At 42.4% G+C, this 22,570-nt stretch overlaps 1 protein-coding gene and 2 long non-coding RNA genes across 7 annotated transcripts in view; 2 read left to right on the top strand and 1 right to left on the bottom strand.

The window, feature by feature from the left end:
• Nucleotides 1-4,208, top strand: part of RYK (receptor like tyrosine kinase) — an 82,803-nt gene extending 78,595 nt beyond the window's left edge. The window contains exons 14-15 of the mRNA XM_074314085.1: nt 2,009-2,145; nt 3,072-4,208. Coding sequence (XP_074170186.1) covers nt 2,009-2,145; nt 3,072-3,183 — 249 coding nt within the window. The 3' untranslated portion in view covers nt 3,184-4,208. The remainder of the gene's footprint in view (nt 1-2,008; nt 2,146-3,071) is intronic.
• Nucleotides 4,209-6,751: 2,543 nt separating this feature from the next.
• On the bottom strand, nt 6,752-22,556 carry LOC141567211 (uncharacterized). Of its 3 annotated transcripts, none has more exons than XR_012489667.1 (4): nt 22,337-22,556; nt 13,600-13,713; nt 9,995-12,561; nt 6,752-9,369 (listed from the first exon to the last, which is right to left on the bottom strand). It is a non-coding gene; the product is annotated as an uncharacterized LOC141567211 (long non-coding RNA). The 3 variants fall into 3 exon arrangements; XR_012489668.1 differs by having other exon boundaries at nt 12,402-12,561; XR_012489666.1 differs by having other exon boundaries at nt 6,752-12,561.
• Nucleotides 10,964-22,570, top strand: part of LOC109456170 (uncharacterized) — a 72,825-nt gene continuing 61,218 nt past the window's right edge. For all 3 annotated transcript variants that reach the window (XR_012489661.1, XR_012489660.1, XR_012489662.1), the window contains exon 1: nt 10,964-11,072. This is a non-coding gene — a long non-coding RNA (uncharacterized LOC109456170). The remainder of the gene's footprint in view (nt 11,073-22,570) is intronic.

Genomic DNA, 22,570 nt, shown 5'->3' with positions numbered 1-22,570 from the left:
AAGTACTTTCATATGTCTTGCTGTGTAGATCTGCTGGTGACATATTCTGTTAGCTTTGGTTTGCCTCAAAAACTATATTTTGCCTTCATTTTTGAAATATATTTTGGTTTGGTATAGTAGTTTCTGTTGACAATTTTTTTTAAATGAATTTTATTGGGGAACAGTGTGTTTCTCCAGGGCTCATCAGCTCCAAGTCGTCCTTCAGTTTAGTTGTGGAGGGCGCAGCTCAGCTCCAAGTCCAGTTGCCATTTTCAATCTTTAGTTGCAGGGGGCACAGCCCACCATCCCATGCAGGAATTGAACTGGCAACCTTGTTAAGAGCCGCCCCTCTGGAAGCTCAGCGGCAGCTCATTGTCTTCAATTTAGTTGTGGAGGGCACAGCTCCCATGTGGGAACCGAACTGGCAACCTTGTTCAGAGTTTGCACTTTAACCAACTGAGCCATCTGGCTGCCCTCCATTGACAGTTTTTAAAGTATTCTAAAAGATAACATTCTACTGTTTTCTTGTTTGCATAGATTATGATAAGAAAAAAAGCTATTCACTAATGTAAGGCTTTTAAAAAAATCCGTATAATTTAGGGATTATTTCTGGATTTTATTGTTAAAAAATTGTAACTTAAAATTTAATGCACTGTGCTTAGATTTGTAAACAAACTTATTTTTGACTTTTTTTTTCCTCTTCTTTTTTCCTCCTTCACACAAAAAGTGTATTTTTGGAGGCAAGTCACTTCTGTGAGCCTCAGTTTCCTCACCTGTAAAATCATGCTGCCAATGATTCTCATGGGTTTGTTGTGAAAATGAAGTGAGATAAAGAACGCAAAATGTCTAGAACTTGAAAGGACTCATAAACACGATACCTGATACACAGATATCTCCTGCGTACCTTCTTTCTGACCTCGAGGTTCACATGTGGCAGCACATCAGTGGGAGTCCCCATTCTGGGTCCTTCCAGGCCACGTGGCAGCAGTTCTGTGTGGACACATCGCCTGCCCCACACACTCGCGGGAGCCACGGTGTAGTTTGATTGGACCATGAAAGAGCACTGTTGCCACTGCTTATGATTTCTGCTCCTACCAATAGAACATGTTGATTTTAAGTAAATCTGATCTTTTACTCAAGCAAGGTTGGAAAATATTTTTTTCAGGATACTTTCACCTGTTGATTTAAATTATTTTTAATATAGTAAAAATCCATGACATCTTATATTTTATATAATTTGCATGTTTCACTTGTTCATGGTGTTCTTTCCTCCATCCAGTTAGACCAAAGTTATATTCAGTTTCCACTTCTCAATTATGCATACGAGCTATAGCCTTTTTTTTTTTTTAAAGATTTTATTGGGGAAGGGGAACAGGACTTTATATTGGGGAACAGTGTGTACTTTCAGGCCTTTTTTCCAAGTCAAGTTGTTGTCCTTTCAATCTTAGTTGTGGAGGGTGCCATTCAGCTTCAAGTTGTTGTTCTTTCAGTCTTAGTTGTGGAGGGCGCAGCTCAGCTCCAGGTCCAGTTGTCGTTGCTAGTTGCAGGGGGCGCTGCCCACCATCCCTTGCGGGACTCGAGGAATTGAACTGGCAACCTTGTAGTTGAGAGTCCACTGGCCCATGTGGGAATCGAACCGGCAGCCTTCGGATTTAGGAGCACAGAGCTCTAACCGCCTGAGCCACCAGTCCGGCCCCAGCCTTTTAAGTAACAAGCTTTCATATTAGGAAATTAATTAACAGTTTGGGGTGGTGGGGCTTGTAATCAACAGTAAAAGCCGTTCTTTCCAATAGATCTAATTAACATGTACAATAATGACATTCACATTGAAGGATACAGTCATTAAAATGCTTTTTTTCTGTCCTACCAAGATAAACTAACTGGATATAGTTGACGTCTTTGTGTAGATAATGTTTTGCTTCCCTTAAGAGTGGGTTGAGCTGCTGTTTTGAGGCCATACCTGGCCCCAGGTGGCAGCACTCTGACACTGTTTTAAATATCCCCTGCTTGTGTTGCTGCTTCTCCTCAGTGGGCCTTCGGAGTGACGCTGTGGGAGCTCATGACTCTGGGCCAAACGCCCTATGTGGACATTGACCCCTTTGAGATGGCCGCATACCTGAAAGATGGTTACCGAATAGCCCAGCCTATCAACTGTCCTGATGAACTGTAAGTTTTTCTGAGCTTAAAGACATGGGTTTCATTCCCTGTACAATGCTGGGATAAAATGAAAAGAGCAGGTGTCCATATTCATCCAGAGACTTTCCTCTTGAGAATAATGCCTCTTTGGACTTGAATTAGACTTCTGTAGAGAACCACAAAGTCAGCCAGACTCGTGCATTCTTTAGTGCATTGGACGTTAGGGCTTCTGCATCTTATATTTGTAGTGTTTATTCTAATCCAAGAGGCGAATGTATGTAGTGAGAAAACACTGAATATTATGTGGGTTATTCTGGGTAGAGTGAGGACCTGACTTTTCCCGCTAGAGCCTTAAGGACATTCTTAGTTATAAAAAGCCTTTCTCATTGCTGTCTTGCCTTCCAGTTGGTGTCAGCTGATATATAAAGATGACGTTCTGGGCTAGCCAGTGAGATAGTTCCTGTTTGCTTTCATTGCATAGCTGATCTTCCATATAACTGGATTGGGGTGGGCAGGCGGGGCTAGTCAGGTGGTTGAGTGCACATGTGAATGTGGTCAGAGTTCCAGAATCACCTGAAGGTTTCTACACCATGGCAATGTGGCAGCTTTTGCACTGATTTTACTGTAGATTCAAGGTTTTCAGAGCTTGGATAAAGCTTCCTCTTTCTCTCAGAACTTAAATATAGGATAACACAGGTATTTACATGAAATCTCTATATTTGCTGATGTATTTTCATGTGCTCTCACAAAGAATTGAAATCTACATGTAAAATCCAGATTACTCACTTTAGCTTCTTTTCATTTTAGAACTGCCAAAAGATAGTAATATTGATTGATTTTTGTGTCGTCCTTTCCACACCCACATTTATACAGAAAACATAACTGGCATCCGATTTTCCAAAAGGTTAGGAATCCTATATCATCACTTGCCAAATTTTCCATTTTTGTCACTGCAGATTTGCCGTGATGGCTTGTTGCTGGGCCTTGGATCCGGAGGAGAGGCCCAAGTTCCAGCAGCTGGTACAGTGTCTCACAGAATTCCATGCAGCCCTGGGGGCCTATGTGTGACGCCCCTCCCACAGTCCCACAGCATCCAGCGGACGGTGCCTGTCAGGGCTCGCTTGGAGCCAGTCACGGACGCTTCATCCATGACACAACGCCAGCAGGAGCACATTTGTCTTCCAGAACACCGTGCCTTAGGAATGCTTTAGAATCGGAACTTTTTAAGACACACTTAATAATGTGGAATAATTTTCTAGATATCAGTTTTATTAGGTTGAACTGAAAAGTTTTTTGTAAATTTTTGGGCCAAAAAATTTTAAAACATAGTTACTTTGGACTAGGGGTACATTCTTACAAAATAAATAAACAGTTTTTTAAATTGTTTAAACACAGATATTTGGAATAGCTATCTTAGTGCCAATTGCTTTTTATTTTTTGACTTCATCAAGGTAATGTAGGTGATTCACCTTTAAAGTTTTTGGAATATTTATCACTAGTCTTGGGAATGGATTGTCTTCCAGATGCATTACTTTTTCTTAGGAAAAGAAAAACAGTATAAAAAGATGTCTGGTTTGTCTTACAGGGAAAGGCAATATTGGAGGAAGAAAACTTTACGAAAAGCTAGAGTATGAAAAAAGAAATTAAAAAAATAATAATTGATTAGTAACAGAAACTGTCCCTTTGTAAAATTGTGTCTTTTTTATTTTATTTTTTTAATGAAAAGGAGTTCTGCTCCTTTATTTTGGGGGAAGTAGGAGCTGAATTCATTGAAACATCTTAAATTTGGCAGAAATTAGCTTTTCCATGCGCTAGAAGTGAGTTTTGGGGGCAGGTGAGTAGTAAACAGTGATGATTTTATTTATTTTTACTCTCTGGAAAAGGTGATAATACAATTTCAGAAAGTGAAATCACGTTTCTAAGGTTAAGAATCCCTTTTATTGCACCTAGAATAGTGCTATGCACAGAGTAGGTGCTTGAGATGTCGGTTAAAAAATGTAAACTGGTAAATTTTGTGCTTATCTTCAAGGCTGGCTTAAGTATAAAATTGTTTTTTAAAACACTTGAAAAATTAAAGGATTTGTTTTATATGATGGCAGTACTGAAAATTTCGTTCATAATGAGTGATTGGTTGTGTCTGGTAAGTCTTTGAACATGCAACAGCTAGGTACCCTGTTTTGTTTCATGGGAGCTTCACACAGGCTTCCGGTCCCCAACACAATCACAGCTACCAGTACTCAACCTCCGGGTTCTAATAAAAAGTTGGCATTATTATTACCAGGAAGTATCACAACATTGAAACTTTTCTCCAGAGCCATTATATTAGGGGATGCATGTATTTATTGTGTTTGGTTAGAGTCGGCCGAAGGCATCGTTGGGGCTCCTAGATAGCCAGGCCTGGGGGTGCCTGCCTCTACTCTTGGCCTCTCCAGCACACAATATGTAACAGTTGGAGGCTTTTGCTGTTCTTAAAGAAGCTTTGTGAATCAGCAGTACTTCTGGACGAAGAGCTCGCACAGTACATGTTCTGCCCCAGCAGGCCGAGTGCATCATTTTTCTATATACCGTTTCACACTGGTTTTATGGTTTTAGGAAGTACTCAGCCCCCTGAATGGCCGGTTTTTTTTTTTAAAAGCTCTTTGAACTGTACGTTATACCTTTTTATACACAACCTGTAATCTCAGAAGGCATTCAACCAACAGGTATCATTTAGCACTAACTATGGTGTTACGCCCGTGGAGTGGTTCAACCCGAGCGTCCCTTCCAACAGTCAGTACATTTTTTTGTGTTCAGGTTAGTGCATTGTTTAGATATCACAGTTCTATATCCAAGATCAGTTCAAAAGAAAAAGTACTGACATCTGACTTCTATCTTATATTAGCGAGTAGGAAGAGGTGCTCTCAGCTGGCATGTGTGTGCCTTTAACCTTATTTTTTTGTTTGTAAGCTGGTTTATGTATGTGCATTTGGTTTAGTAGGTGGTTTAAAAGTTTAAAGAGAGTTTTCTTGCTGAGCTACTTGGAGTCACTGACATGGGAAAAAAAGAGGAGTTGTAAGAATTTCATGGCTGGTCTTCTTCCAGTTGTTTTGTCATAGACTGTGAATATTACTGAGCAGATTTTGCAGAAAAATGTTATTTTTATAGGAAAGAAGCAAATGGACAAAGCACTGATGTGATATAAGCTGGCTCTAGTGACTGAGAGCTGTATTATATCCTGTCCTTTCTTACACCCCTATTATAAGAATATTTTACTTGTAGAAGCAGAGAGTATTGGGCTATTCATTCAATATATATTTATTGAGTGCCCACTGTATATTTGGTTCAAGATACGTAGGGAACAAGACAGGGGAAATTCCTCCCTTTTTAGGTCTTATATTCTGGTTAGGAGAAACAGATAATGAACGTTAGCTTTCGGTAAGTGCTATGAAAAATACAGAATGGAATCAGAAAGAATAACTTTAGATGTACTAGCCAGGCTTCTCTGAGCAAGTGACATTTCAGCTGAAATATGAATGACAAGAAGCCAGCGATGAGAAGATCCAGGCAGAAGGGACATAATTTCAGAGGCCTTAAAGCAGGAATAAGCTGGCCACCAGGCTCGGCCCTTCCTGTGTATCCTCTAGCTGCTGCTGCTGAAAGAAGAGAACAGAGGCCGGTGCGGCTAGGATGTAGTTAGGGAAGGGAGGGCTCCTGATGACGTCTGGGAGACGCAGGAGCAGGCAGCAGGGCCTTTTAAGCCATGGGATACATTTATATTTTATTCTAAATACAATGGAGTTTCATTCAAGGATGTTTTTCAGTAAGGGAGTGACATGATCTGATTTGTCATTTAAAAAAGATTATGCCAACTCTTTTATGAAGATTTGATTGTAGGAAGGCAAGGATGGAAGTGATGAGATTTTAAAGAAACTGTTGCATAGTTTAGGGAAGAAGAGAGAGTGGTTTGGGACCAGTTTGGGTAGTGTGGGCGATTGGAAGGGGCACATTGGAGATAGGTTTTGCAAATAATAGGCAGGACCCTGGATTCATGGGATGTTGGAGGGTGGGGTGGATACGGAAAGAGAGTAAGCAGGGCTGACTAGTTGGTTTGGGGCTTGAGCATCTGGTTGTATGGCCAAACTATAATGAGAGGAAAAACGCTAGGAGGAACAGGACTTTGCTTTGGCAGGGGGAATCAGTAGTTTGTTGTAGGCTGTTTGAGTTACCAATTGGTCATCTAAGTGGAGATTTTGAGTAGATAGATGAGAGCCTGCAGCTCAGGGAAGAGGTCTCATTTAACATACAAATGTCGGAGTGTAACATATAGACTATATTTAAAGCCAGGGTATGACGAATTGCTTCAGGAGATGGTGTAGATGGAGGAGGTGCTAGGACTGAGTCCTAAGCATGCCAGCACTTAATGGTCTAGTGAAAGAAGAAGAGATAACAACAACAACAAAAAGACTGAGAAGAAGTCACTGCAGATGGAAAAAGCAACAACAAAAACAGGAAAATGAGGTGTCGCCCAGGGAAGGTGGAAGCCTAGGGAAGAAAGTATTTCAATATGGAGAGAGAAACCTCTATGAGATTTGGCATTATAGAGGTGATTGACAAAAGCAGTAGGGTTGGAGCAAGTTGAAGTACGAATACAGTGTGGGAAAGTTGAGATTCGACTATAGTCAGCGCTATTGAAGTTTCGCTGCGAAGGGAAATGGAACAGTAACTAGAGATCAAAGTGTGTTTTGTTTTGGTGGGTGTGGGGGACAGAGGAGAGCATGTTTGTTTTCCAGATGAAGATACAGGTACCTGAAAATGTTTCACAAGCTAATAGAAGCGATCCAGTAGAGGAAGAAAAATCCCTTTGGAGTATGGGACACTCCTCTTTCTTGCCATTTGATCCCCAAGAGTGACAGCCTCTCCACTCTAACCCTCCCAAGTCCGTTTGGTTGTGGTAAAGGTTATGATTTTATTGGGGAAAAAAATGTAAGGGTGAGGGGAGGTGGTGCACAAAAACTTCAGTGGTTCTCATATGAAAATCTGCGTCTGTGGAGTTGACTTCCCTAGAACCTCAGACCCATCACAGTTATCTTGCTTGAATCTTTCCCCCCCATTTCCTCCATAACTGCTTGACTGGCCTTGGCCCTTAACCCATCCATCCAGCTTCTGCCACAGTAACGCTTCCTACAACAGCTGCTGCCCCTGTTTAAAATCCTTCAGCAGTTTCTCAAAGCCTTCAGGGTAGAGTTCAGAACTCCTAGGTGCACAGTCTCCACTCATCTCTGCAGTTTCACCTCCTGCGGCTTCACCAGCTCACTACTTCTGCCTGAGCCTGTCATGCTGTTGCACGTGTCCTTTCCTTTGCATGTGCTGCTGCTCTTAGAAGGTCGCACTTCACTTGAGATTGCCCCAGTGCCCAGGAGACTCCTCTACGCCTACCCTGCTCCTGCAGGAGCTTTACAGCCTTATTCCCTGGGTGTGCACTCTGACAAAGGTAAGCTGGGACCATATATATACATACATATTTCTTTTTACCACTTGGCTGTGCATTCTTTGAGGATAGGAACTTATGTTTCCAGGTCTGAATCTCCATTGCTTTATTAGCACTTGACATATGGTAGCATTAAATCTTTAACGAATTGATGAATAAAAACACCTAAATTTACATAAGAGAGCAATTAGAAAGGCTTAAACGTCTGTTAACTCCTTTAAAGCATTATCTCATATTTAAAATATTGCGTTCTATCATCAATGTGATATTTATATTCAAATTTGAAGAGCCTATGTTTTATGTAATATAAACCAATAAGGCATGAAATAAAAAGACCGATCGGTAGGGAAGACCATATCCCACCCCAGTGCTGGCTTACCTGCCGCCCGTCTCCAGTCCCAATACCCTTTTTTCTTATTTTCCCTGCTTTTTCTTTGGTCACAGGGATAATTAGCCATATTGTAAATTCTGCTTCGTATTTCTACAAGGTCAACTTTATGTGGAGTTATGCATGAAAATAATGATCCCAAATGAAGTAATTCAGTGACTTCAGTGGAAGATTGTTTCCCAGGTGTTATTCTCCCATGCCCCTCACTCACCCCAACTTCATACAATCAAAAGGAGGTGATATAACTGACGGGGCAAAGCAAGAAAAATGTAAACAGTTGCTTGTTAATAATTTTTGTTTCTGCACTCATTTTTGCTTTTAATATTTCAGGATAACATTGAACTTAATTTTCTGGGACACATCAACATCCCGCGTAAGTGTATTGAGGGCACTCATGTGCCGCTTAACCAATGGGGATACGTTCTGAGAAAGATGTCATTAGGTGATTTCGTCGACATGTGAACATCATAGAGTGAACTTATGCAAACCGAGGTGGTATAGCCCCCAACTGTAATTGTGTGTGCTATACCTCCGTAGGACTGGCACTGCAGTAGGTTTGTTTACACCATTATCGCTACAACACCACACACACGTGAGTGATGCCTTGTGCTAGGACAATGAGACAGCTACTGCATCACTAGGCGATAAGAATTTTCCAGCTCCATTATAATCTCACGGGACCACCGTCATACATGTGTATGCAGTCCATCATTGACGGAAACATCATTATGCCACACCTGGTTGTACCTACATTTTCGATATAAGGAAACTGAATCTGGGGGCATCTGTTCCTAATTCTTCAAAGAACAGATGTTTTAAAACTTATTTTAAAACATGGGAATTGATGATATTTGAAATTATTCCTTCTTGAGAAAATAATACGCCGTTTGCTCATACTTGGTGTGTCAGTATTTCAAAACTAAAGCATTTTTTAGTGATTTGTTTTTAGAGAGGGGTAAGCACTTCCTGGTGATATATCAAAATTGGGGAAAAAAACATGTATAGTTTGAAAATAAAATAACTACCCTTAAAAAAAAAAAAGAAATTAAGGCTGACTGTGGTGCCTGAATGTTACATTTGGAATCGGCTTCTTTTTTTCTTTTTCTTTTTTCATCTTTCTGAGTTTTTACCTTTTGCTTTCTTGGCTCCAAGAATAAGCACAGGCTGATATTAGATAGGCATGCATCATTAGGGATAGCATTTGACTGCACGTGATAGAAAGCCACCTCTAATCATTTAACCAAATACAGATTTATTTCTATCCTATAACAAATTCAGAGAGTGATAAACCGGGCTGGTGCATTGATCCTAGGATATCATCCATTACCCATTTCGTCCATTTTTGCTGCTCTTCCGTCTGTAACATGTTTTTGTTCTTAGGTACCCCCAGGGCCTAGACCTTTATTAGGGAAAAAGATGGGAAAAAGGTGGAAGGCAAAAGTTAACCAAGTCCTTTTTTATGGAGGAGACTATTGACTTACCCATTGCCTACTTCCACCCACATCTTACTGCCCAGAACTGTAGCACATGGGCACCCCTAGCTGTTAGGCATCTTGGGAAACTAGGTTTTGTTGGTGTGCATTTTCCAACAATTTTACTGAGCTGTAGTTCACATATCACCCATTTGAAGTGCTGTACAATTTAATGATTTTCACAGAGTTGTGCAACCATTAACCACCATCAAATTCATTTTTACCATCCCAGAAAGATAGTCCATACCCATTAGCAGTTACTCCTGATTCCATTCTCACCCCCAGCGCTAGGCAACTACTAATCTACTTTTCTACCTCTCTAGATTTACCTATTCTGGACATTTCATATACATGGAATCACATAGTATGTGGCCATTTGTGTCTGGCTGCTTAGTACCGTGTTTCTGAGGTTCATTCATGTTGTAGTACATACCACTATTTCATTTCTTTATATTGCCAAATAATATTGCATTGTATGGGTATATATTACTATTCATTCATCAGTTTAGGTACATTTGAGGAAATTGAGTTTTCAGTTGGGCACATTCTTACCTTGAACAGAATTAGGCTTCTATTGGTAAGGAAGTAGGAACGACTTGGTAGGCAAGTTGCAGTGTCTGCTTCTGTGCAGAAATGGGATAATGGACTGGAATCTGGCCTCCTTTAACATTATTATGTGTAATGCTTCAAATGTTCTGTCAGGTATGAGAGGAGATGCAGTGATTGTGAAGCCTTAGTGAATGTAGGGAGTCCCCAATCAGCTTTTTAATGTTGGTGAATACTGCCTTTATTTGAGGAGAAAGCCTAGTAGGAATTACTATCTAACTTTTCAGCCTCTAAGTCTGTTCAGAAAACCTACTGTTTCATTGTGGTTGTTGTTACTTTGGCCTCTGGCCCTAATGTTTTCCACCAGTCCATATTCTGCCACTACTTTATAGATTTGGGCTTGCAAGGATATCTGTGATCTCCTCAGTAGTTGGCCTGCAGTATCTTCCCCCACCTGCCTTTCCTCTAGCTTCATGGTCTCATTACATACGGCCTTTGGAAGTAAGCCAAAGATTGGCTATATGTCTTCATAAAAAGTCTTATTAAGAGCTTAAACATTTATTCATTTACTGCTCCAGCATATGAATTTATTGGGCTACATTTTATATACCTTTATTTAGACAATATTTGCATTCATGTAAAGTTTGTTAATTTTTGGATCGAAACTATTTGGCCTCAGCGTTGCTTAATATACATCCAAAGAACACCTTAGAACTTGTCTCCATAACTCAGAGAACAGGGTAATCTGGAAACTGGTGGACTTGAGAAAGAATTTGGCATGGTTCTTGGCTCCAGAAAAGCACCAGAGCTATTTAATACTCTGAATAAACTCCCTCTAAGTCTGACTTTGCCCAGGCCACTGGGTTTGACTCGACCTGTGTTTGCATCAGAAAGTACAATGTCTTGGTAATCCTGTGGTTTAAGTTTTGTGTTGGAATCTCTAGGCAGTGTCCTTCTGGCCTTTGCTCTCTCTCTTTTTTTTTTCCTTCCGGAGAAAGACCCAGAGATGACTTAGCAGAAAGAAGCGCAGCTTTATTTGACCTGATAGACATTCTTGGTCAGCTAAGCAGGCTCTTGTCTTTTGGTAAGTACTCCCTGGGGTTTTTCTTGCCCCTTCTGGGAAGGCAGGAAAAGGAAGAGACAGGAGACGACAGCCTGGCACTGCTGGGCTTTGTGGAAACCTGGGACTGGGACTGGCTCTGCCTAGAGGCCCTTCCATTGTCTCCACCTTCCTCTGGTCACTTGGGACTTCTTCCTATTCTTTAGCATCCCTTTGTTGCCAGCCTCACTGTGTGGCTAATGTGGCAGATGGCCCTCTTAAAGGAACCTCATTCCCTTTTGACAGGATGTAACATTTCCAAGTGCATTTAAGCAATACAGTAAGGTTTAAAAGTTGCTATAAAGATTGTTTTTCTCCCCACAGCCACGTTAGTATCGCGTCACATTTTAGAGTTAAAAGGAGAGTAACCTAAGTCTGTTGTTTTACAAATAAAGAAACTGAATTCAGTATCACTTCTTAGATAGAAGATGAAAAATAGACTCTCATGTTGGTGCTTTTGGGGGAGGTGGGTGTGCTTTCCCAGGAAGTGGAATTAATTTATTGGAGTAGTCACTAATGCTCTAAAAGTGGGTATTTTAATACATAGCTGTTGAATTTATGAACATTGATTTTATTTTATTGTTTTACTTATGTGGGCAATTTGGTATTCTTGGAACATAGTGTCCAAGGCAGACAGTAGCAAGAGAGAAGATTCAGGGGGTAAATGGTAGATGTGTCATGAAGGGCCTAACAGTGAGAGATGTAGACTTTGTTCTGTAGGTGACTGAGATTCACTGGTGGACTCCATCAGGGAGTAGTATGGTCACATTTGTTTTAGCAACGTAACAGCAGATGGCCGTTGCTTACTATATACCAGGCATCATGCAAGTCACTTTACTGCACTGTTTTACTTAATCCTCACATATCTGTTAAGTGGCATTGTCAGCACCTTCCTTTTAAAGTTGAGGAAAGGAAGGCTGAGATAGGTCGCACAGGCAGCACATAGTGGAGCTGTTATTTTAATGCAGGGAGTCTGACCAGAGTATCTGTACCATTGGGATATGAGGAGAGGATTGCAGGAGTGGGAGGGATGTGGTGGGAGACCCTACTTGGTAATCTCAACATTTGTAGTGACATAAGGGCTTGGACAGACCTCTGAGAAACGTCAGGAGAGTTTGAAGCCTTTATTGGGGGAAATTGGCAAGGGAGCTGACCAAGATCTAATGAAAATGGAGCTCAGTTGATGTTGGAGATCAGGAGTTTATGGTCGTATTGTCCTGATTGGTTAGGGCATTTTTCTCCATGAATTTGACGATAGGAGAATCGGCTATAACAAGGAGTGGATTAAATAAGATAAATGTTTGTTTCTCTCACACATTACAGTCCGAGGGGAGCAGGAAGCCCAGGCTGGAGGAGTGGTCATTTCCAGACCCACTCAGGGTTAGGTCCCTTCCATCTTGGTCTGCCATTCTGTAGACTGCTAATATGGCTACTTGGCCATAGCTGGGGTTCTGCCACATCAGTGTTCCAGCTCCTGAAAGGGGGTGAGAGAACTGGAAAGTAAATAATTTCCTTTTAGGTAAGAGAGAAAAGTTGTACACGTCACTTCTCATACTTCATTGGTGAGAACTTAGGCACCTAGCTGCAAGGAAGTCTGGGAAATGGGTCTAGCTGGGTAGCTGTATTCCTAACTAAAACTATTACTATGGAAGAAGAGATTTGAGGAACCAGCTAGCAGCCTGCTGCAGAAGATAAGAGTGACTGTGGGGTTGATGGAGGATTGGAGTTTTTCTGGACAGGTGTGAGGACAGCAGTGCAAGAGGTTTGGGGTGTTGATGTGGTGTAGTTCAGTTGATCAGCTATGAGTTCCAGCTGGGCAGGGAAGTTAAACCAGGATATTGAGGTCCCAGAAGCCTTGAGTCTAGGAGGTGCAGAGTAGATATGAGACTAAAGGAGAAAGTGGTTGGAATAGAAGTTAGTGGTTTGTGGTTAGAGTAGAATCTGGGGTTCATTCTAGAGTTGGCTTAGTTCTGGGAGATGACGGGACCTGTGGTGGAGCCATGGGTTTAGGAGGTTGACGTGGTGAGATGCGGGTTTCCAGAGTTGCGGCAGTCACAGAGCATGTTTGGTGTACCCTGCGTAGTGGTCAGATTTCCCATCTTAGCATCTGGCTCCTGGCTCGCTCACCCTCTCTCCTCCTTTCCTCTCTACTCATCATATTAAACCCGTTGTTCATACCCCATTTCCCGTCGATCTAGGTAACTCCACCTCACCACAAAAACCAGCTCATGTGTCATGTCTCCCAGGAGGCTGTCCTGGATCCTTAGCCTCTTGAAGTCTCCTCTTTGGTTCTGTTTGGCTACCAGCTGTCTTCTGCTGCTGCTTATTTTTAGTTTGTAACTTAACCTTACATATGACCACTTTGGCCTTTCTAACCCACTATATACACAATACATATCTACTATGTATAGCTGCTAACTGGAAATCTTTGCTGATTTTTGTATCAGATTTTCAGGATTGACAGTTTCATTGGCCCAGCTCATCTCATCTTTTCACACCAGACCATAGCTACCTGTATGTTAGCTCCCATCAGCTGGTCAGTCATGTGCAGGAAAACAGAATGGGCAGGTCAGGACACTGCATAAGCCGGCTGCTTTCCATGCTGGTGTCAGTGCGAGGCTGTGACCTGTGGGTGCAGAGGTGTCGGAAGGGATAAAACCCCACCATTGTTTTCTCTTCCAGCCAGGCCTTGAGTACGGGAGGGGTTTTTAGGGAGATACAAGTTGGCTGTTTCTCCTCACCACTCAGGAACAATAAGTTTATACTGTACTGGAAGGATTTAACTAGCTGGTTGAGGGTTTGGTCATTGGTCTGTTTATTCAACTAGAACAACTGAGAAACGACCAGGCCCTGGGAATGGAGAAGGCAAGGAGGCCATTCCTGTCTTCATTCTGGTGCTGGGGTAAGGACGAGGGGGTGGGGGTTAGGGCACGTAACCAACCAGTTATGGTGAAATGTTTGTGGGAGGAAAGGCTCTGAAGCTGTGGACACCCCCAAAGTTCTAGCCCCAGAGAGCCTTTCTCAAAGGCCTACTGAAACCTAAAAGCCTGAACCCTTGGAGAGGGCATCTCCAGGCAGAGACATGGGGTGATCCCTGGAAGGGCAGTGCCTGTGAGTGGCCATCACTTCTGTCCTTGAGTTTGGTTTTCTAATTGGCCCCAATGGTGTGATGAGAGACTGCATCTGTGGCCCTCAAAGCCCCCCAGCCCTCGCCTCTCTACACCTAGTGTCTCAGACCACCCGGTCCCAGGATATGACTGCAGCTCTGCACACACACCCTGGAGTTGGGCCTCCTGCTGACAGTAAGGAAACCACTTGTGGCATCAGCTGGAATCAGTCAGCCTGCCTTCCTCCGTTTCCCCCTCCCTGTTTTAGTTAAAACTTGCATTTGCAAATTCAGTCCTTTCTATCCAAGAATCTGTTTCTTGGAAAACAAATACTCCATTTCCCAGGGGTAAAAACAAAAGCTGCCCATCTTGTGGAAAGCTACATCACATTAGGTCAAGGGGGATTTCTCTTCTCAGGATGGTGAGGAGTCTGGCCAGACCTCCAGGCCCTGACTGCCACGGTTGCACCCAGGGCGGGAGCTGGTAGAAGTTGAGGTCGGGCCTGAGGTGGTCCCACAAGGCTGGATGTCCCATAGCCGCCCCCACCCCCCCAGAACTGGCTCAGAAACTTTCAGGGAAGCCCCTGCAGAGGCTGGACATGAGAAGTGGCCCCTCTGCTCCCATCCAGTCCTCCAGAGGCCCCGCCCACCCTCTCAGGAAAAGAGACATTTGCTGTGTTCCCTGAGGTTTCCCAGGCATGGAAAAAAACACTCTGGGCTGTCACTCACCTGCTACACTTCTTACTTGGAAGTCTGCCGTTCAGATGACGACATTCAGTGCCACTCAGTATGAGATCAGCCCTCATTCTTTCTCTCATCCCCATACTCAATCCACTCCTTGTAAAATGTGTCCCTGCAGCCCCTACTTCTCTTCACTCCACCACCACCCCTCTGGTCTAGCCCTTCAGCACTCCTGCCTGGACAACTAGAACCCCTTCCTAATGGGGCTGCCCCTGGCCTGCCCCACTCCAGTCCAGTGTCCTCACAGCTGCATGAGCCATTCTGTGACAGGAGGCTCCTGACCCGGCCTGTGTGTATCATCACAGTGGCCGAGGATGGCGGTTTGATTCTCCAGAACAGCTGGAGACCCCGAAGGCCTGGGCAGGAATTCCAGAAGGAATTGCACAGGAGGCATCACCTCCCTACCCTGGAAGCTGTGGGGAGGAAGCCCCAGGAAACAAACCAAGGGCCAGGGTGGTTCTACTAGACAGAAAGGTTTCCTGGGCTTTCAGAAGAGCCTTCTCATCTCCCTCTTGCCAACACTGCCATCCCTTCCGACCCTGGATCCGCTAGGCCTTGTTCTACTTACGGTCTTCATTCCCTATGATTTTCCCCATTTTTGGTGGCTTCCCGCTCTGTCCATGCTGCAAACCCAGCATGGCTTTACTCCCCATTCATTGTTTCCCCTGCCTGGTGCCATCACACTGCCTGGAAGGATTAAGGGCTCAACCACTCCTGGTCCATCTCTTGGCTTACTCGGGGTGCCAGCACCCCTTAACCTGGGACCACTGTTTTTACTTTTGGAGGCTGCTCCCTTCATAGGTCCTTTGACTCCCAGGGCTGTCAGATTCGGTGGCCTTTTCTCAGTCCTCATCCTCCTGACCCTACCAGACACATCACACTGCTTGAAACCCTCTGCCCTTAGCGCTTACTGCTGGACCTTTTCTTCCTCTTAACCTTCTACACAGGCTTCCGTCTCCCCCCGATTCCCCCAAATGTGAAGGATTCCCTAAGGTTCCATCCCAGTCTTCTCTCTCCATCTTGTTCCTCAGTGACTCCGTCTATGCCCAGAGAACTGTTCTGTGCTCAGCATCCCCACACCTGGGTCCAGGCCTTTGTGAGTATCTTTCTGGACATCCCCACCTGGATATCACACAATTCCCTCAGCCCCACCACAGACAGCACAGAACTCATCCTCCCTTCTTGGTCTTGCATCTGGGCCTCCCCAGGGAGCCACCGCCTGTTGCTCTTACTGAGTCATCCAGAGGCTGAATTCTGGGTCTCTGAAAAGCCCTCTCCATCACCCTGAGAATGTCTCTAGGGTCGATGGGACCAGCCTCTTCTGTCCCCTCTGCTCCCTCCCCAGTCTTTGGCAGTAACATCCAGTTTGGGCTACCTGCCCCCATTTTCTTCCCAGTGCTATCCTGGCTACCAGAGTTACCTTCTGTTTCCTTTTTTTTTTTGAAAATCACTCAAGCATTCATTTTGAACTTTCTGAAAAATTGTGAGAAATGTTTTTCCTTCAACCAGTATGGATGCATAGAATCATGTGAATGTTGAAGACATTTTGTTTTCTTGGTATCACATTGTAAGCTCTCCAAGCAGAGGACCCTTCCACTCCTTTCTCTGCAACTTCTAGCACTTAGAGTTCCTAAATATGTGATTCTTGGAGCAAAGGGTAATTTTACTGATCAAATGTAATCTTCCCACTGAAAAGTATACACATATGGAATTCATTATTCCAAGGGTTCCTACTGGCAGAAAAAAAAATCGAAATGTATTCAAAAGGCTTAGGGAAAGGTATGCCAGAGATGGTTTCTAAGACACTCCTGAAAGAAACAGAGATAGACAGACATGGATAAACTTAATCCTTAATATTGATCTACAGGGCAAGATGGCCACATGTAGGGAGCTTTTTACATGAACTTTACTGATAGGATACCTTTCCCACAGCTGTGTCCCCATGACATTGAACAATGTCGGACTCATCTGTTCATGTATTCACTCAACTTACATTTATACATGTACACAATCCAGCTAGAGTTTCTGGAGTTGCTTTTCTAGAGTTTCTGGAGTTGGTAACAACTTCAGCTGTGACCTCTGGACCCAGACCTGGACCACAAGGCGCCTTCTGGGGTTGGGCTGCGCCTGTGGCCGTGAGCCACTAAGGAAATGACCCATGACCTAGACATCACCAACTCCTTGCTCTAATTCACCAGCACAAGCACTGCCTAGAATGTCATTCTGAAGAGTTGACACTGTTGGCTGACCTACCATGAAAGGGAGGCACTGGCAACTGCTATGGTGACTTCATGACAAATGGCCTTCCGTCACTCCTTCCTGTTCCAGGAACTAGGTTCCTTTATTTATTTATTTTTAAATGTATGCGTTGAAATTAATGCCCAGTGCCTTTGTTACAAATACACGTTCTCACCTAAGCACAAGATACCAGAAAGTGGCTTTGAAATTGTTTTTAAAGATCTAAGGAAAATATATATTTTATAACACATGTACTTGCTATAGTAAGCATTTGACTAACTTCCTGTTGTCTGGGAGAAAATGCAAAGCTGTGGGTATAGGACTAGAGTTTATTGTCGTGTTAATTAAACCTAACAAGAGGGAGAAAAAAAAAATTTTGAAGGATAATTTTGCCTCTTCCTGTTGTATCTTGCGTGTCTCTTAACCGCTCTTTAATATTTTTCCTGATTTTAATATTCTGTACTGCATTCTGGGTAACCTACCTTCAGATTCACCAATTCTTTTTTTCAGTTATGACCCCTCCACTTTTTAATTGATTTGGGTTGTAAAGTTTAATGGCTGTGTTTTTCGTTTCTAAATTGTTTTTTCTTGTAAAAATATATCTTTCTCTCTCTCTCTCTATATATATATATGTGTGTGTGTGTGTGTGTGTGTGTGTGTGTGTGTGTGTATATCTAAGTAATTGCAGTGATTTTCATTGCATTTTTGTTTCTTTAATCATTGTACACATGCCTTTTAAATATAGGTCTGTTCATTCCATTTTTTGAAGTTCTTGGAAGTCTAAAGCTACTTAGGCTTTTGCTGACTTATTCATGGTGGCTTCTTTTCTAATGTGATCCATAAGCTTGGATTGTGACATCATGTTCTGCCTGGCCTTATGGATCAAAATCCAGTGGGACAGTAAGACATGAACAAGAAATAATGGGGGTGTGGGGGCAAAGTTGTAATTATTTACAGATGATTTCATTACGTACCTAGAAAGTGCAGGAGTTTCAACTGACAATTAGAGCTAATAAAACTATTAGACATACGATTAGAACTAATAACAAAAAAGCAAAAACAAACAAAAAACAAAGGAAAGAGGCCTAGTAAAGAATAACTTATCAGAATCACTAGCCTTCCAATAAGCCAGTAATAACCAATCATGGTAGTTTTTTTAAGGATCCTCTAAAAATAGCTTTAAAAACAACTATATAATATCTTTTAGAATAAACAGGTCAACAAATGTGCAAAACTTATATGAAAGCCTACCGAATATTATTGAACTTATTAAAAACCAATCCTTTATAAATAGAGATGTCACACATGCTCCTGAATGCAAAGATCCAAAATTACAAACGTATCAATTCTTCCCAAATTAACTAATAACACTTAATGCAGTTATAAATGAAAGCTTTTCAAATGAACTTGGTGTGGGTACTTCCAGTGTCTAGTTCCACATGTAAGGAGCCACTCCATCCTAACAACCATTAAAAGCTGAACAGACTGAAAAATCAACTTTTCTTGGATCAGTGAGAGACATGAGGACACAGAGCACAAGATTGGAGAGACCGGCAAACACAAGGAGTCTCGGCTTACCAGAGCAGACTCATGAGCAGGAACTGCCGTGGGAACCAGTGCCGGGGTTAAGAAACCTGAACCATAATTGACACATTTCTGGAGGCTCAGTGTGGACAACTATGAGAGTTAAAAACTCCAGGGGACCCAGTCATATGAAGCCCCCCACAAATTTTGGGGGTTTTACCTCCAGGAGCTTGGCCAGGTTCTCACAATAAATAGAGAAAAATCCCTTCATGTCTCCAGCAAAGAGAGGGGGTAAAGGGACCACTTTGAAATTCATCGGAGCACTCTGTTCCTTAGGCCTGCCTTCAGGGGAAACTAGTTGACCAGAACTAACTAATCTAACTGCCCAACTCCAGTTAGCTCTACGCTTCCACACAGGAGAAGGGAAATTCCCAACTCTAAGCCCTTTAGCCATCCTCTCATACCTAAGAGGGGAGAAAAGCACCTGAGAAACCCTTGTGAAGTTCACATTCCAGAAGCATGGGCTCAGTAAAAGACCTAATTATAGGACTATAGAATGTTTCCCCCATCACACTACTAAATGTCTGTTTATAGCAATTTCTTTTACCCAGTACTTCACGTCTAGCTATCAAGAAAAAAAATGACAAAGCATACTAAAAGAAAAAAGAATTTGAAGAGACAGAGCAAGCAGCAGAACTAGACATGGGAGGCATAATGGAATTATCAGACTAGGAATTTAAAACAATTATGAACCAGAGGGTGTCCTCTAAAAGACTAGGTCTTATTTTCGGGGAAACACAGTATTACTATCACCACTGTCTATCTTTTTCAAAATATTGTTGGCTATTCTTGCACATTTTCTCTTGCAGATAAATTGTAGAATATGCTAGCCAAGTTTATTTCACGTTCACTTATTCCTTTATGTAGATCTGAGTTCCTGACCTATATTATTTTCCTCTTTTCTAAAGAACTTTAAACATTTCTTGCAAGGCAGGTCTATTGGCAACAATTTCTCTCAATTTTTGTCTGTATTTCTCTTTCACTTTTGAAGGATAATTTTGCAGCCTAAGGAAATCTAGGTTGGTGGAGTTTTTGTTTTGTTGTTATCTCAACAACACTTTAATTTCATTCCACTGTCTTCTTGTTTGCATGCTTCCTGAAAAAAAGTCAGATGCAATTCTTATCTTTGTTCCTCTGTAGCTAAGGTGTTTTTTACTCTGGCTTCTTTCAGGATTTTTTAAAAATCTTTGCAGTAGTTTGAAATTGATATGCCTCAGTCTAGGAGGGTTCTTTTTGCGGGGGGTGGTATGGGGGCATGTATTTATCTTGTTTGATGTTCTCTGAGCTTCCTAAATCTGTGGTTTGGGGTCTGACATTAATTTGGGGAAATTTTCAGTCATTATTGTTTCAAGTATTTCTTCCATTCCTTTCTTCTCCTGTTGGTATTCCCATTTCACATGTTACACCTTCTGTGGTTGTGCCACAGTCCTTGGATTTTTTTTTTTCTGTCTTTGTTCTTTTAGCTTTTCAGTTTGGAAGGGTTCTGTTGAGATGTCCTCAAGCTCAGAGATTCTTTCCTCAGCTGTGTCCAGTATAATAAGCCTATCAAAGGAATTAATTTCTCTTAAGTGTTTTTGAGCTCTAGCATTTCTTCCTCTGCTACATTGCCTATCTGTTCTTACACACTGTCTATTTTATCCATTGGGGATCTTAGCTTGTTAATCATAATTGTTTAAAATTCCTAGTCTGATAATTCCATTATTCCTCCCATGTCTAGTTCTGAGGCTTGCTCTGTCTCTTCAAATTGTTTTTTCTTTTAGTATGCCTTTGTCTTTTTTGTCCTATGTTTTAGGTCAGTGGTTCTCAAACTTGAGGGATATACCAATCTCCTAGAAGGTTTCTGAAAACACAGATTCTTGCTGGGACCTGCTCCCAGTTTCTGATTTAGTAAATTGGGCTGGAACCCAGAAATTTTCATGTTAGAAAGTTTCCAGATGATGCTGATGCTTCTGGTTGGGGCTCACATTTTGAGAACCACGGTTCTCATTTCTTTGCATTTTTTAGTTTGACAATTACATTTTTAATTTCCAAGAACATTTTATTTCCTTTTTTCTCTTTTTCAATGACCTTTCTTTCCTTTGTCTATGGAAGAAAAACCTAGAATTTCACTGAGGATACTAAGATTTTTTGAAAGTTATTTTCTGTTTGCCAAACTCTATTTCTCCTAGATTTATTGTTCTGTTTGTTTACCTTGGTTCCTTTTTGTAGACAGTTTTACTCAATGATCTTGGGATCATTGAGTATCCATTTATATCCATGAGTGAAGGATTTCTGGTTTAATATAGATGGCTGGTATTGGTCTTCTCTACCATCATGTAGGTCTGTTTCTTCAATAGCCCTCTCCACGTAGGAGGCTGGTCAGCATTGACTGGCAGTCCTTCACTGACAGGATTCAATTTAGGGGCCATGGCCAGGACACACACCCTTTTGACAGAATGGGGAAGCCTTTTCTTGGAATGCCAACACAGACACCAGGAGCCCCGTCCTTCCCCAGAGATCCTGTTCAGTTTCTTTTAGAGGACACCCTCTGGTTCAGCCTGGGGTGGACACCATCTTGGCCTATTGTTCTGCCCACTCAAGACAGAAGCAAGTGTAGGGTGGTGTGCTCTTGGACACAACTCTTTCCAGATAGACCTAGGACTCACCCTGATTTCTCCTCCCCATTAGCTCCTGCCCTGTGTGCCTGTATATTCTGACCAAAGTCTTCCCAGACCCCCTCTTCTGTGGCTGCTTTCTCAGCTATGCTTTGCTCCTCAGGATGGTTTCATCTGATATTCTGCAAACTCCTCTAGGGCCTCCCTCTTCCATGCTTAGTGCTTTCATTTTTGTTTCTCTTTTGCCATTTTTTACTAGTGTAACCAATGTTAATAGGGGACTTTTCCTGTCCTATTTAGTTGGACTGAATTACCAGTGTGATAGACAGAGTCCAAGCAAGTTCAATATAACTACCACCACCACCCACCGACCCACACTGGCCTCCATGCCTACCACATGCCCTCTCCCCCACCATCACTATTAACCATTATTATTTCTCCCTCCCCCCACCAGTCCTCAGGACCACTAGCACCATCACAGCACCACCTCCCTCACCATCATCACCATTATTACCAATAGCACCATCACCACGATCATTACTGCTCATTCAGTACTCAGTACCTCCTTCCTGTGCTGTGGGATGCCCTTTCCAACCAATGCCTCAGCTGGCTTTTCTCACTCTCTTGCTGTTTTAAATTTCTCTGCCTCCTATTGGTCCATGTCCCTGCCAGGAAGCCCACATTTGTCTCTTGCTTCCCAAAGTAGGAAACCTTATGTCCCCCCTCCCTTTTAGGAAGAGATAAGAATGTTCCAAATGTATGACACTGCTTATTCGATTGGATTAAAATGCAAAATAACTGGTCCCACTGGTTTCCTTACAGATTTCTTTACAAAACATTATTGGCATATGTAAAAAACTATTGACAGCCCCTCTTATTATATTTTAATTAGCAACAATCATTAACTTATCACACATTTTGAGTAGGAGTCTTGTCCAGAGAATAAATTGGTTTTAACCAGGTAGTAAAAGGCTACTTTGTCCTACCTGCCTCCCCTGTGAAAGCATCTTCTTGCTTGAGTCGAAGAAAGAGGGAAACTTTTCTTGGTTCCAATGTCAGGGGAACTTCCACACTCTTCAGGGAGGCTGAATCCAGGGTCCTGGGGAGAACCCGAAGGAAGGAATTTCAGGATTCTTCACCTTAGCTTTCAGATGTTTCCAGGAATTGGGCCAGTTCCTTGAAGTGCTGTTTACATTTGAATTTACATTCACGTGGCTCTC

The sequence above is a fragment of the Rhinolophus sinicus genome, linkage group LG10 (genome assembly GCF_036562045.2).
Source record: "Rhinolophus sinicus isolate RSC01 linkage group LG10, ASM3656204v1, whole genome shotgun sequence".
NCBI classification, from domain to species: domain Eukaryota; kingdom Metazoa; phylum Chordata; class Mammalia; order Chiroptera; family Rhinolophidae; genus Rhinolophus; species Rhinolophus sinicus.
The sequence above is the reverse complement of the archived record's forward strand: the minus strand, read 5'-3'. Positions and strand labels throughout refer to the sequence as shown.